Source organism: Danio rerio, chromosome 3 (genome assembly GCF_052040795.2).
Source record: "Danio rerio strain M-AB ecotype USA chromosome 3, GRCz13ab, whole genome shotgun sequence".
Classification (NCBI taxonomy): domain Eukaryota; kingdom Metazoa; phylum Chordata; class Actinopteri; order Cypriniformes; family Danionidae; genus Danio; species Danio rerio.
The window spans coordinates 18,686,611-18,702,522 of NC_141023.1; the positions used below are offsets into that span (position 1 = coordinate 18,686,611).

Below are 15,912 nucleotides of genomic sequence, written 5' to 3' on the forward strand. Positions count from 1 at the left end.
AATATCCCTCAAAACACTGAAAACTTAAATATGTGTTATTAATGCATTAGATGTCATTTAAATACATATATATAAATTACTGAAGGATGTATTACACAAACTAACATTACCCAAAACATGTGACCCCCTGTAAGATACAGAAAAACCTGTTTGCTCATCAAAACGTGCATATAAATGCTCATAAATAAATTGTAGTCACAATAAATAAAACATGTAAACGTGGCTACCATAATCACACAAAGCAACAGAATGATTCAATAAACGATTAAACAAAAATGATGTAATTTTTTGACGTGCAACGGCAGCAGCTGCGCAATCATATGCCCTGCTTTGCACGGAGCCCTTAGGATATTATTTACAATGCACAGAATCATATGAAATGTGTTAGTACAAGTGTGTTGATGTTCAATAATCATCCAGCGGTCAGTCGGGTTAGGAACGGGAGACCGGTCTGGGTTATCAAGCTATAACTGCAGGTTTGTCAGCGTGGCCGTCGGTGTAACTATGCCAACAGCGTTTATAACACCTGGCTCCTTAGCAACGATAGCCGAATGCTATGGATGGGTGGCTGGCTATCCAGCAATGTGTACGGAGAGACTCACGTATTATTGCAAACAACACCCGCCATTTTGTACAACCTATCTAGTATATCGTCATAACAACGAGCGGCTTTTGGTGAGGATGATGCTAATGCTTATCGTTGGCGAGACGCATCTGGCTAGCGCGCGACTCGATCGCTTAGCAATCCCGGTTACCAATCGTGATTATTGGACATCGATAGACGCCAAAAATATCCCCATCCTCGCACCTGTTTCTGCTTTCCACATAGTGACTGCATATGAAATATAAAAAACGGAATCACCTCTTATTCCGAGAGACTTTTCCAGCCGCGCGTTTGATTTAATACGCTTTTTTTCAATGAACCGGGCTGTTGTTGTTGTTGATTCTCGTTGCTGGGTTCTTGTCACCACGACTACCGTGGCTATGGCGCTTCGTCCTCACCCGGGCAACTGTTGCTACCCACTCGCGATGTTCCCACCCCCTTTCTTCGCTCCGATTGGTCTAAACACAATAATTATAACGCCGCGTCTTCCTATTGGTGGATGGAGGAAGCCGATGCGCCATTCTCCGCCTGGTTCGTCTGAAGCCTGTCAGTCATCTCAGAGGGGTCTCAGATCCGTGCCAACGGGGTCTTTAGGTACTGATCTGAAATCAGGCTTGCTGTTTCCTTGAATTTTGCTAGCAGATGGAAAACTGATAGGAATATATTTTAAGAACTGTTAATATTTCATAATTTTACAATAAAACACATTTATTCATTTTTGCCTATATAAAACAGGCCTCAAAATGTGTAACAATAAAAATATAAAACAAAATTTATACATAACATATAAAAATAATAATTATTATTATTGTTGTTGTTATTATTATTACTGAGTAGTAGTATTCAGCTTTGAATAAATTAATTAATATACCAATACTCGGGCAGATTTAACCCAAGGGTGCAATTCTGGTCTGAAAAGTGGGGGGACCAATCTGAGTGATGGTGATACTGTAGTTGTGGAAATGTGCAGCATGGTGAGTAATTGCGTGCAAAAAGGCCAAAATTGTATTTGACATTTCATCATAACATATACAGTGTATTTTTTAAATGAAAACAAATTATATAATATAATTTTTAGAAAATAACTTGAATAATTTATTTAATTGTTTTTAAGATTAAAATAACTAATTTGGATTTTACAAAAGAAAGTGTAAAAAAAAAAAAACTAAATAAATAAAAAATGTCCCCATCCCCTGTTATCCCCTAACCTCCTGAGCTTTAATAAGCAAGATAAGTGGAAATCTGAGGGGCCCCAAATAAATACCTAAAAGTATAATAAATTATAACGTAATTTTCTATCATATTTTATATGATAAATGTCTAAAAAAATAAAAGTTTAATGTTTACTACACCTGAGCAAATGCATCCTCATCCTCAATCATGTCCAGCAGTCAAATTACACTGCAAAAAAACATAGTGTCTTGTTTTAAGTATAAAATATGTCAAAATTAAGTGTTTTTTCTTACGAGAAGCAAAATAATCTGTTCAAGGGGTAAGCAAAATAATCTTATGTCAAAAGGAAAAACAAGATTATTTGGCAGATTGTTTTGCTTGTTTTAAAGAAAGACTCACTTAATATTGGCTTATCTGAAAACAAGACACTATGTTTTGCTTCCCTAGAAAATGCTTCTTAAAATAAAAACTTTTAGATATTTGGACTACACAGAAGATAAAAAATCTAAGAAAAGCATTTTTTTCAGTGTAGATAAAAATTTAGTTTTAAAAAATGAAATATTTTATGTATAATTTTTATTTATGATTAATTTGAAGAAAACATTCATTCATTCATTTTCTTTTCGGCTTAGTCCCTTTATTAATCAGGGGTTGCCACAGCGGAATGAATTGCGCCAAATTATCCAGCATATGTTTTACGCAGCGGATGCCCTTCCAGCTGCAACCCATCTCTGGGAAACCTGAAGAAAACTTAATTTAAAAAGTTTAATACGATGCTTTACATGTTGTTGTTATTATTTTGCATTAAGACAAAATAAAAAAAGAGTGATATAAGAATTAAAAAAACAGCAAAATAAATCAATTAAAAATAAATGAAATGTGCATTTTAGAACTTTTGGACCCATGGCTGGAATCGCTTAGGGCCCTCAAATCACTAAATCCACCCTTTCTAATGCTTCTGTGTGAAGCTGCTTTAACACAATCTCATTGTAAAAGTGCTAGAAATAAACAGGAATTTAATTTTTACAAACTATTGCCTTTCTAAGCCAAAACAGGATTCCGTGTTAATTGTTATTATTGTAGTGTATATATATATATATATATATATATATATATATATATATATATATATATATATATATATATATATATATATATATATAATTATTATTATTATTATTATTATTATTATTATCATCATTAGTAGTAGTAGTAGTAGTATTTTGGTAGTAGTATTCAGGGGCGGATTTAACCAAAAAGTAAGGTAAGAGCCCCAGAAAATCTGAAGGCCCCCAATACCAAACTTTATAGGTGTATTATGTATTATTATACCACAATTTTTGGTAAGAGTTAAACCAATACAATTTTAACATAATTAAATATTCAATCATTCATTCATTTTCCCCACTCCCATTCACAAACATACACTACGGACAATTTAGGTTACCCAATTCACCTATAGCGCATGTCTTTGGACTTGTGGGGGAAACCGGAGCACCTGCTCGAACACAAGGAGAACATGCAAACTCCACACAGAAATGCCAACTGACCCAGCTGAGGCTCAAACCAGCAACCTTCTTGCTGCATGTGACACGATTGTACTGTCCACTGCACCACCGTGACAGCCCAGAGGCAAAATTCTAAATTGAAATATTTGGCTATGAATTATTTAAAAAAAGACAAATTAGGATCATTACAGAAGGTGTAATTTAAAAAAAAGATAACGTGTGTCAGTCATGAAAGTTGTGTTGTCTAAGCATGGGAATATAACCGGTTTCAAGGTTTACCTCGGTTTGGAAAAGCCAGTGTTTAAAAAACGCTAAAATACTCTGTTATTCTGTTCCTAAGGTATATGTAAGGGTTTTTTAAATGTACTTGTATGTCTTGTAAGGAAATTTGGAATAAACTAAGAAAGAAAGCAGAAGTCAATTATTTATTTGAACTATTTAGCCTGACATGTTTAATATATGTATTATATGTTTATAATATAAAATATTATAAATGTTTCCTAAAATAAAATATACTGTGTTCAATGGGGGAAAAAAAAAAAAAAAAAAAAATATATATATATATATATATATATATATATATATATATATATATATTTTTTTTTTTTTTTTTTTTACTCAGGCATTTAAAAATAACTTATATTAGAGCAGTAATCACAACACTGTGATACCGTAAAAACCTGGTATTTTTATCCAACCGTCAGAAAACATATACCGGCCCATGCCTATAGTGTTGTTTCATTCAAATGTATTAAAGCAACAGACATAGAAATTCTAAATATTAAAAACTGTATATTTTTTAAAACGAAATACATATTTACACCATTTAACTTGCTTTTACTTAGTATGTGATGATGAAAAAATAAATCATCTAAACATTTTTACTGTAATTCTTATTATATAGCTTAGTAGTAGTAGTAGTATATTATTAATTATTTGTATTCACTTTGTTTTTAAGCTATTGGATAATATACGTAATATTCAAGTCATTTGTATGGAGTTTGTGTACATTTTAAAAAGCTTAATAGCTTCTGAGAAAAGAAATAATGTTGTACACGTCAAATGTGTTTAATGTCTGTGGAAATGTCATACTGTTGTCGTTGTTATCATCGCATTCATTAACAATTCATTATTCTGTTGTCATTTTGGAAATTGGCGACCTTTGTCCGTGCGGTCACAAAGATTGCCCGTGTGCAATGGACTGTGTTATCACACTTTGAAAATGCCATGCAAGCTACATCTCTTTGTCTCTTAACCTCCACCCCTAGTCATCGCTACGTCTAGAAAAAGGGAAAATATAAATTATTAATATCGCTGAAATGAAGGTAGATGAAGGATTTTGGTGAAATCAGGACACATTTTTGTCATTTTTTTACTCATAGAAACTGTTTAACATTGCCAAAGCAACCACCTCTTAGTAATTGCAGCACCATATCATGGTAACCAGTTCATACTGGTGAAACATCTTACTAGTACCAAAGAGTATAGAAGACACATAACCTGTCACTCGTATAGTTTTGAATGGGCAAAAGTGTTACAGTCAATATGGCGAATGAAGCCCCGCCTACTACAGGAGCCAATTATCGATCGCTATAGACTGATGTTTCTCCATGGGAGAAGCTCGAACCAGACGTTTGCATTTTTATGACAGGTTTGAGTGGTCAACAAACACTCTAGAATCTCAACAAATACAAAAAATATACCCACATAAAGCTTGAAATCTTTAAATGAACCAAATACACTTGGTTTTGTAATCTGTATGAAACGAACGTGAGGTACAGTCCATCCTGCCAAACTCAAACACCCACAAACAAAGAGTCGCTGTTATTATTATTATTATTATTTTTTTAGATTTACTTCCAGTATTTGCAAACAGGAAGTGAAGTGGGGGGAGGGGGGGTTAGGAACAGGAAATCTCCTCAAGCTAGGATTCGAACTCGAGTCGCCCTGAAGTGCAACCATGTCAACGCGCTAACCACTAGGCTATTACCCCGACATCGCTGTCATTTCTGAAGAAGATTCACCATCAAGAACAAGCCGTGAATTACTTCTGAAGACCAGCGTGAACTGACCATCATTATCCAGAGGATGATAATAAATGAAGTTGGTGTCGTCATCTCGTACCTTTCAAGTGTGCATGCCAATTAGCTTTGGCAACCTGAGAAAATTTCGATTTTGTTTGATTCGACATTTAGAAATGAAACTTATGAGGCAGTTGTTGTTTAATTGTATTGCTGATTCCAAATATGTAATGTAATCTTTAGATTGGCAAACATTTTTGTAGAATTTGATGTTTCCCCATTCAGACAGAATGCCTGAGCATACTGCTCGAGAGGCCAGTCAATATTTCCTTGCTCTGTTAACCATCATTTGGAAAGAATTTAAAAAAATCCTAATAATAATCAAAGGGGGGCTTATAATTCAACTCTATGTTAATTTCTTTTTATTAGGTCACTACATTATTTGAAAACAGTAAGATACTACAGTTTATATGAAATAACCGGGACAATTAGTCATTCTGCAAATATGATTCATCAGTTTAAATAAAGAAAGAGTTCAAAAAGTAGAGAATGTGCTAACAACACCAAGGTCAAGGGTTCAAATCCCATCCACAAAATAGCTGTGTCATGTAAAGAGCTGTTACCGATATACAGTTGAAGTCAGAATTAATAGCCCCTGTTTATTTTTTTCCTGTTTTCTGTTTGACAAAGAGATTTTTTCAACACATTTCTAAACATAAAAGTTTTAATAACCCATTTCTAATAACTGATTTATCTTTGCCATGATGACAGTAAATAATATTTTACTAGATATTTTTCAAGACACTTCTATACAGCTTAAAATGACATTTGAAGGCTTAACTAGGTAAATCTTACAATAATTAGGCAAGTTATTGTATAACGATGGTTTGTTCTGTAGATTATCAGAAAAAAAAAATTGCCTAAAGGGGCTAATAATTTTGTCCTAAAATGGTTTTAAAAAATGTAAAACTGCTTTTATTCTAGTCGAAATAAAACAAATAAGACTTTCTCCGGAAGAAAAAATATTTTCAGACATACTGTGAAAATTTCCTTGCTCTGTTAAACATCATTTGGGAAATATTTAAAAAAGAGAAAAACATTTAAAGGGGGACTAATAATTCTGACTTCAACTGTACATCTGACATATGGCAATACAAAACATACATACTGTATATGGCAGGTAATGATTTAACACACACACACACACTTTGCTTTTTAGGCAAATCCTTTCAGGTTTGCCTTCAATAGGCTTTGAGAAGACCAAAAACAGAAGCATTTGAAGGCATTATTTCACCTTTTAGGTATTTCTCTCTTCTGTTCAACACAAAACAAGATATTATGAAGAATGATGGAAACCAGCAAACATTTACATCAATATTAGGAAAAAATTATATTGGAAATCAATGTCTTCTGCTTTCCAGCATTCTTCAGAATATATATTTTTTGTCTGAAACAAGTGAAGGGGGAGTAAATGAGGTGGACTATCACTTTAAATGCATAAACTGATAAAGTCAATACAAGTGAACTAAAAAGTGCTGGGAAGTTGAGCAAAGGTATAACCAACAACACAAAGCAGGACAGTTTTTTCATAATTGGAGTCGTCATTTATGATATCATTACAGTTTTTAAGCTATGTAGTTTAGAAAAGTACATTTGTATGACTTCAAATAAGTTAGTTTACACAACCACTGCATTTCCTTCACATCACTCAATTATGAAATCTCTGATGTAGTCATTCTTGGGTAAAGTTCATTTAAAAAATGACTAAACGTGTTACTAACTTACTTTTTAAGGAAAGTAATGTGAAAGTATCTGTTATGTTATTATGTTGTTATTTGTTTGTTTATTTATTTATTAAGATTAAGAAAGACTTAAGATTATTTACATTACTTTTTAAAGTAACTTTACCCAACACTAATAATATTTAACGTAATACATTTTCATACTCTTTGCACTTTTATATCAACATGGTGCAAGTTTGTCCTATAAAAAATAATGTAAACAAGAATCTAAAAGTCAGATTACTTGTTCAAAAATGAGTAATGTGACATATTATAATCAAATGATTTGAAATCAGCAACAGATTGTTGCAAGTAAACTATCCAGCCTTGATGATCATGTATAAAATATGAATCATCCGTTTAAATAGAGCAAGAGTGCTTCATGTCACAGAACGCCTTTCATAATTACACAATCACCTTTTCCTGGCCGCGCTTTTGTTTCCAGAAAGGTCTCAGACTTTATCTCGCAGGGTTATCAGTGACTCCTGCGTCTGCTTGGGGAGCTTTGTGTGTCCCTTGTCTCTTTATAAGCAGGCATGGAAACCCGCAAAAAGCACAGAACTTCGCCATCCAACAGGCATCTGCTTCCCAAAGCACAGGTAGACCATCAGGAAACCAGTGTGTGAGTATCTGCTCTCAGTATGATGTGGAAGACCTCGGCTCTCGTAGTGTGTCTGCTGCTGGCTGGAGTAAAGGCGCTGGACGCCGGGCCCTCGTATGGAGTCAAATTATGCGGCAGGGAGTTCATCCGTGCTGTCATCTTCACCTGCGGAGGATCCCGATGGAAACGCTCTTTAACAAACACAGGTTAGTTTTTATGGTCAGCATGAAGAAATTGATTTGAGTGCAAACTTAAGTGGATTAAATATAAAACTAAAAAAAAAAATCAATAATTGTCTTGTTTCAGCTCTAAGCTCTATAAGTTGCTTGAACAAAGAAGTGTAAATGTCATTTTTGAGAGTATCAGAGCAGGGGAAGAGTTCACCTTTTTACTTATAGAGTTAAATATATAATTTTAAAATACCCTTTTCTCTGATGTGCTTTATTAAAAATGGACAGCCCTTCAAAAATATGCCTACAAATATCTACTTATTCTTTGTTTTGGTTAGTTTTGCATATAGTCTTTAATATAAATTGCTGTGTTCCACAATCAATTTGTGTTTGGGACAACGTGAAGGAATTGAGATAACTCATTAGTTTTGACAAGTTGATTGAACATAAAACAATTAAGTTGTCCCATAAAAAAATCAATAATTGTGTTGTTTCAGCTCATTTTAAATAAGTAGCCAGAACAGAGAAGAGTAAATGTGTTTTTTTTAAGTTTAGAGGGATGAGTTCGCTTTTTTATAGAACTCATAAAATCTGTGAAGAGTTTAATGGAAATATATAATTTTTAAATACTTTGTTTCCTGTATTAGAAATGAACTGATGTTCAGATATTTATCTAGATATTTCTACTTATTCTTTGTTTTGGTTAGTTTTACATAGTCTTTCATTTAAAATGCTGAGTTCCACACAGTTGATTTGTGTTTGAGAGGACAACATGAATGAATTGAGTTAACTCATTATTTTTTTTAATTTAACTGGATTTAACATAAAACAATTAAGCTGTCCCATAAAAAATCAATAATTGTGTTGCTTCAGCTCAATTTAAATAAGTAGCTTGAACAAAAAGTCATTTTTTGAGTGTATCAGAGGGATTAATTCGCTTTTTTTTTATAGAACTCATAAAATTCATACACAGCATTATTTTGAATGTATCGTACAATACATCATAGAGATCCATAGTTTGTCTTCTTAGCAAGCACCACGATGTTAAAAAAAGATAAAATTGATAATAACATCAAAAACATGTCAAAAATGCATAGCAATTTGATGTCAAAACCTTGATGTCTATTTGACATCCACACATTGATGCTCTTTTTGACCACCAAAATACAGACACAAAAATATTATAAAATAAAAAAAGTTTTATTAAAAGCTTCAATTCCAAATTTACTTTGGATTTTATGTGCTACAATGCATGTAAACAACCTCAAAATGACATCAAATTGAGATTGATATCAAAAAACATGCCAAAAATACATATGGATTTGATGTCAAAACCTTGATGTCCAAGTGACATCCACACATTTATGCCTTTATGACCACCAAAATAATGTCACAAAAAGTATTAGAAACATTTTATTAAAAGCTTCAATTCCAAATTTACACTGGAATGTGTATCACTACAATGCATGTAAACGACATCAAATTGATATAAAAAATGCATATTGATTTAGACAAATCCTTGACGTCTTTTTGACATCCACACATTGATACATTTATTACCACCAAAAAAAGAACAACACAAAAATATTATAATATAAGAAAAGTTTTATTAAAATATTCAATTCCAAATTAACACTGGATTTGTTTTGTATGCTACAATGCATGTAAACAATGTCAAAATGACATCAAACTGAGATTGACATCAAAAAACATGCCAAAAATGTTGATATTTTGATGTTAAAACCTTGATGGCCATTTGACCTCCATACATTGTTGCCTTTTTGACCAACAAAATAACGACACAAAAAGTATGAAAATATTAGACTTCCAAATTTACACTGGATTTTGTATCTCTACAATGCATGGAAATGAAAATTACATCAAAGTGATATCAACTGATTTAGTCAAAACCTTGACGTCTTTTTGACATCCACACATTGATATCTTTATTACTACCAAAAATAACAACACAAAAATATTATAATATAAGAAAAGTTTTATTAAAATATTCAATTCCAAATTAACACTGGATTTGTTTTGTATGCTACAATGCATGTAAACAATGTCAAAATGACATCAAATTGAGATTGACATCAAAAAACATGCCAAAAATGTTGACATTTTGATGTTAAAACCTTGATGTCTTTTTGACATCCGCACATTATTGTCTTTTTGACCAACAAAATAACGACACAAAAAGTATTATAATATTAGACTTCCAAATTTACACTGGAGTTTGTATCTCTACAATGCATGTAATTGATGTCAAAATGGCATCAAATTTATATCAAAAATGCAAATTGATTTGGTCAAAACCTGGACGTCTTTTTGACATCCACACATTGATGTATCTTTTTACCACTAAAATAACAACACAATAATATTATAATATAAGAAATGTTTCATATAAAGATTAAATTAACATTGATTTAGTCAAAACCTTGACGTCTATTTGACATCCACACATTTTATCACCAAAATAACGACACAAAAATATTATAATATAAGAAAGCTTTTGTTAAGCTTCAAATCCAACAACATCAAATAGACATCAAACAGACATCTAAAATTGGTGTAAGAAATCACACATTAAAAATCAATAACAAGACAGTCCTGTAATCGATTTTTTTAAACGTTATTTGATACCAATGTTAGATGTCAGTCTGATGTTGTTTTGACATCACAACGATTTGCATTTTGGATGACATTTAGACATCAAGATGCTTGCTGCCTGGGTTACAACTCTTACATTAATCATCATCTCTTGTGTTGCACAGATGAAATCCTGGACTTGTTCAACTCATATGACAGTAATGCCGCAGACGGCTCGGTACTGTTCGGCTCAGCATCCTCCTCTTCCCAGCATGCCACTGACTCAAATCTCCCACCACTGGGACAAGGTGAACAGGACGGCAGCGTGTTCAGCAGGCCTGCTCGCTCTCTCATTTCAGAGGAGGTGCTTGAGGCACTGCGGAGCGTAGACAGAAAGGGACGGGATGTGGTGGTGGGACTGTCCAACGCCTGCTGCAAATGGGGCTGCAGTAAAGGAGAAATCAGCTCCCTCTGCTGAGACCAACCTTCTTTACTGCATGAGTGAATAAGAGTGTGTGTGTCTACTTCTTTCTGCTTTGAATTATAATTGTAAATCTCATTGAGTTCTGATGTTGCATTTAACTTCAGATGTTATTTTATAATGCTTGATGTTGTATTGTATTTATTTTTTTTGTATTGAATTCAGTGTGTGAATCCTACTGGAGTACATTTCATTCTTGAATAAAGGTGATTATTTGCATTAATTGTGAACGAATCAGTCTTTGCTGTGATATAAACAAACATCTAGGCTTATATTGCTAATTTTTTTTAAGGATTTAAATACTAAATGATTAAAGTGGAAGGAAAGTGCAGTTAAATTTAGATATTTTACCACACATTATTAAATATAACAGTTTCAATGGTAGAAAGAGTACTGAAAATTCACACCCAAGTAAAAGTATCATTACTTGCCCAAAAATGTAGTGCGTTTAAGTAAAAAGTAGCCCTTTCAAAAGTTCTACTGAGTATTACGCTGTTAAAAGCTAATGCGTTTACATGTAATTTGTGGATGTGTATGTAAACGTAACATTCTGTAGTGCATTTAGTGAAGGTTTAAGGATATTTCGGTAATTCAACAACCTGATTTCACCAAGTATGTTCCTAGATTAACATCTACCTTGATACTGAAACAACATTTCAATTAGCCAATCAGAATTAAAGGATATGTTTACTGTTTATGTCAAGTTTTAGGCTTATGCACTTCTACATGAGTGCTATCCAACTATTACTCCCCTCTGATTTCGGGAATAATTCACAGTTATGGTTGGGTTTAGGGGTAGAAATTAGGTATGGATGACATTTTCGAACAAAAATGATGTTGCAGGATAAACATAGATGTTAATCCAGGATCGCAAAATCATAATGTGCTACAGTAAACATGCGTCATCTTCCCATCAGTGACATCAGTCTAAACAGACTCTGAGTCATTGTGTGTAAAGATTTTGGACATCTTCTTAGACACTTTCAATACTTCCAAACAGTTAGCTGCATTTAAAATGTTTTGAGGTAGTTCAGTATGATGCGATTTACTTTGTATGTGCAATTTGATTGGACGGGAATCACAGGACTTCAAGTTGATGGAAAGTAATGGAGTCAAGGTACTGATACTCACTAAAAATGTACTCAAAGGAAAGTAAAAGTACACATTTTTAAAAGTACAATACCTGAGTAAAACTACTCAATTACAGTAATTTGGGTATTTGTAATTTGTTTCTTTACACCACTGAATAGTTTTGATAAATAATTTATAATTACAAGATTCTTTAGTCGTTGTCATGATGACAGTACATAACATTTTACTAGTAATTTTGCAAGATACTATAGTGTTTAGCCTAAAGTGCTATTTAACTAAAATTAGGTTAATTAGGCTAACTATAGGCAAATCATTGGAAAACAGTTGTTTGTTATGTAGCCAATCAAAAAATGACCCTAAATAATATTTTAAAAACCTTTTTATTCCAACCAAACTAAAATAAATAAGAGTTTTTGAGAAAAAATAAATAAATACTGTGAAATTTTCCATGCTCCATTAAACATCACTTGCTATTTTTTAAATATATTCATTTATTCAATCTTTTTACTTCAACTTAGTCCCTTTATTCATCAGGGGTCACCACAACGGAATGAACCGCCAACTTATCCAGCATGTTTCACACATCGAATGCGCTTCCAGCAGCAACTCGGTACTAGGAAACATCCATACACACTCATACACTACGGCCAATCTAGTTTATTCAATTCACCCATAGCGCATGTCTTTGCACTGTGGGGGAAAACCGGAGTGACACAGTGAGAACATGCATAATCGACACAAAAATGCTAACTGACCCAGCCAGGACTCAAACCGGTTACCTATTTGCTGTGAGGCGACAGTGCTAACCCCCTGAGCCACTGTCTAACTTTTTCCAATATTCATTCATTTATTTATTCTCTTTTCGGCTTAGTCCCTTTATTAATCAGTGGTCGCCACAGGGGAATGAAACGCCAACATATCCAGCATATGTTTTTACATGGCGGATGCCCTTCAGCCACAACCCAACACTGGGAAACACCCAAACACACTCTTTCACTATGGCCAATTTCGTTTATTCAATTCACCTATAGCGCATGTCTCTGGACTGGGGGGAAACCCGGAGGAAACCCACACAAACACAGAGAGAACATGCAAACTCCATTCACTCTAATCAGCAGCCTTTTTGCTGTGAGGCAACAGTGCTAACCCGTGAGCCACTGTGTCGCCCTTTTTCAAATATATATTTTATCAACATTTTCATAGGAGTGCTAATATTTTACCCTCAGCTGCACAATGAAGAACAATTGCAAGGCAACACATTAGAGGCGAAAACTGTTTAGTCGGTCACAGTATTTTCTAGAAAGCTAAAAAAAAAAATCAAGTGATAAGATTGATCAAAATCCCCTCTGCAAAAACTTTGACTCTGCAAGGTCAACAGAATGAAACAGTTAGTTTGAACCGTATCTTTATGAAAAGTTCATTTCTGTTTGGGAAATGTATGCAAATTGGTGCATATTAACTTTTAGAATGTCTTTGACTAGTGAATACTAAACAACACTATACTAGTACTGATATCTGTAAGTAATAATTTGGCGCTGTCCACCTGAAGTTTTTACTCGTGTTAATACTATTATTAATCACCATTGTAGTGATAATTGGATTTATCAAATATTAAAATCAATATTTAGGTATTGATATTAATATTGATATTTTAGCCTCACACAGGGCACCAAATAATGTAGTGATAATTGGATTTATCAAATATTAAAATCAATATCTTAGGTATTGATATTAATATTGATATTTTAGCCTCACATGGGGCACCAAATAATGTAGAAATAACAGATAACTAACTCCTTTTAAACGGGGCACCAGACAGCTTTCCACTGTCAAAATAATTAACAATAAAGTATTGTTAGTTAAATTATACAAATGAGGAGTTTATTATCTGGCTAAATCTGAAGGATAATGAGATCGTTTGACTTGTAGAGCCTTTTTCTGTATTATCAACACAAGGAAGACACAATTGTAATAAAGGTGTATTTATTAACAAAATACTAATCAAGGGTAACTACAATTACTAAATGTACAATAAATGAAGTGCATAGGCGAGTGATGAAGGTGATTAAGTTAAGGTAAGGTAAACCTTATTTTACAATAACAAAGAACTGAGCAAGTTTTTGTTATTAAAGAATATCAGTTTTAAACATCTAATTAATTAGAATATTTTATACTGAAACACACTATGCCAAGGTCTAATTTAAAGGGTTGGAAAGTGGAATATTTACGTTTCTGCCTTTGATGCAGTGGATGGAAGAAGTTGGATCTTCCTGCAGATCTTGAAGCATGAAACGAGCAGACTTGGCTCTCTTGAGCTTTGAGTGGAAGAAATCTAGTTTCTGGAACACGCAGACTGGAGATTTCTAGAAGTGGTGGTCTGATGTCGGGAACACGCTGACGTCTTTATCCTTGAGCGTAGAAATCGGTATCTTCTGGAACACGCAGAAATTGGAGATTTCTGGAGGTGATGGTCTGATGTCGGGAACACGCCGACGTCTTTATCCTTGAGCGTAGAAATCGGTATCTTCTGGAACACGCAGAAATTGGAGATTTCTAGAGGTGGTGGTTCGATGCTGGGAACACGCCGATGCCTTTTCTTTGAAGGTAGAGTTCCTGGAAATCTGGGACACGCAGATTTTTGGAGGTGGTGGCCTTGATGCGATGGTTCATACGCCTTGGAAAAAGCACTGTGAATCCAATTACCAAATCCTTGCTGGAACACGCAGCAAAAGGTCTGATGTCTAGGACAAAACCCCGCAAACCACCATGAACCACACTTTGACCACTCTTCGACCACCTTTTAGGACACACTCTTTAGGACCCACACTTAACAGACTTTTTACAGGCCTTCTTTATTCAAGACAATGTCTTTAATACTTTCTCTGGAAGGCGGGATTGAAGGATGTCACCTTTCAAATCCAGCATTGTGATTGGATGATCCTGTGAGTTGGTCACTGGGAGGTGTCATCTATAATGTGGCCTGCATTTGCATAGTCATAGTCCACTGGTTAACTATAATAATATTTAAGAGTCTTAAATATTTTCCTATGCATATTTCACTTTCCAAACCACATCTAATTTACCCAAGGCATTATTTGGAATAGATAGAGTCTAAACATCGCTATGTAATGTTGATCTTTACCCAAGCATTCATATATAAACCTTAATAAGCAAAGTTTCATACAGTGAAGTATTTCAAGCAGTGCATATTAAATATATACATGATCATTTGAATATACAGGTATATGAAGTGAAATTTTCCATTTGTGTCTCTTTTGTGACATGCAAGTTTACTGATCCATGTGTATCTCTGAGTTTGAGACGATGTCAAAAGTTGATTGGATCAAGAAGCAAGTCCTGGGCTCTTAACACCTTTGTCTTTCAGATAAACAAAAGACAAATGGTCACTGTCTCAACTGCCACTTTCTGATGAGCTTAAGAAAAGGGTCAGAGTTTAGTGTTAACTCTGCAGCATTTGTTTATATTGGAAATTGATTTCCACAAGTTCCTGGCTTTACCGCTGATCACTACACCATCATGGGGGCATCACGGTGGAGCAGTGGGTAGCATGATCGCCTCATAGCAAGAAGGTCACTGGTTCGAGCCTCGGCTGGGTCAGTTGGCATTTCTGTGTGATGTTTGCATGTTCTCCCCGTGGTCACGTGGGTTTCCTCTTGGTGCTCCGGTTTCCCCCACAGCCCAAAGACATGCACAATAGGTGAATTTGGTAAACTAATCTTGCTGTATGCAAGTGTGTGAATGAGTGTGTATGGACCCAGTACTTGGTTGCAGCTGGAAGGGCATCTGCTGTGTAAAGCAGTTCATTTTGGATAAGTTCATTCTGCTGTGGTGAACCCTGATGAATAAAGGGACTAAGCTGAAGGGAAAT

At 34.2% G+C, this 15,912-nt stretch overlaps 2 protein-coding genes across 18 annotated transcripts in view; one reads left to right on the forward strand and one right to left on the reverse strand.

Moving 5' to 3' along the window:
• rfx1a (regulatory factor X, 1a (influences HLA class II expression)) overlaps positions 1-14,852 on the reverse strand; it is a 63,573-nt gene extending 48,721 nt beyond the window's left edge. For 13 of the 17 annotated variants that reach the window (XM_087241880.1, XM_087241874.1, XM_087241871.1 and 10 more), the window contains exon 1: positions 863-986. The gene's annotated coding sequence lies outside the window, so the exon portion shown is untranslated. 17 annotated transcript variants of the gene reach the window in all.
• Positions 7,729-10,928, forward strand: rln3a (relaxin 3a). The gene is given in 2 exon segments (NM_001037803.1): positions 7,729-7,894; positions 10,636-10,928. Coding segments are annotated over 2 exon segments (459 nt in total).
• Positions 14,853-15,912: the final 1,060 nt, after the last annotated feature.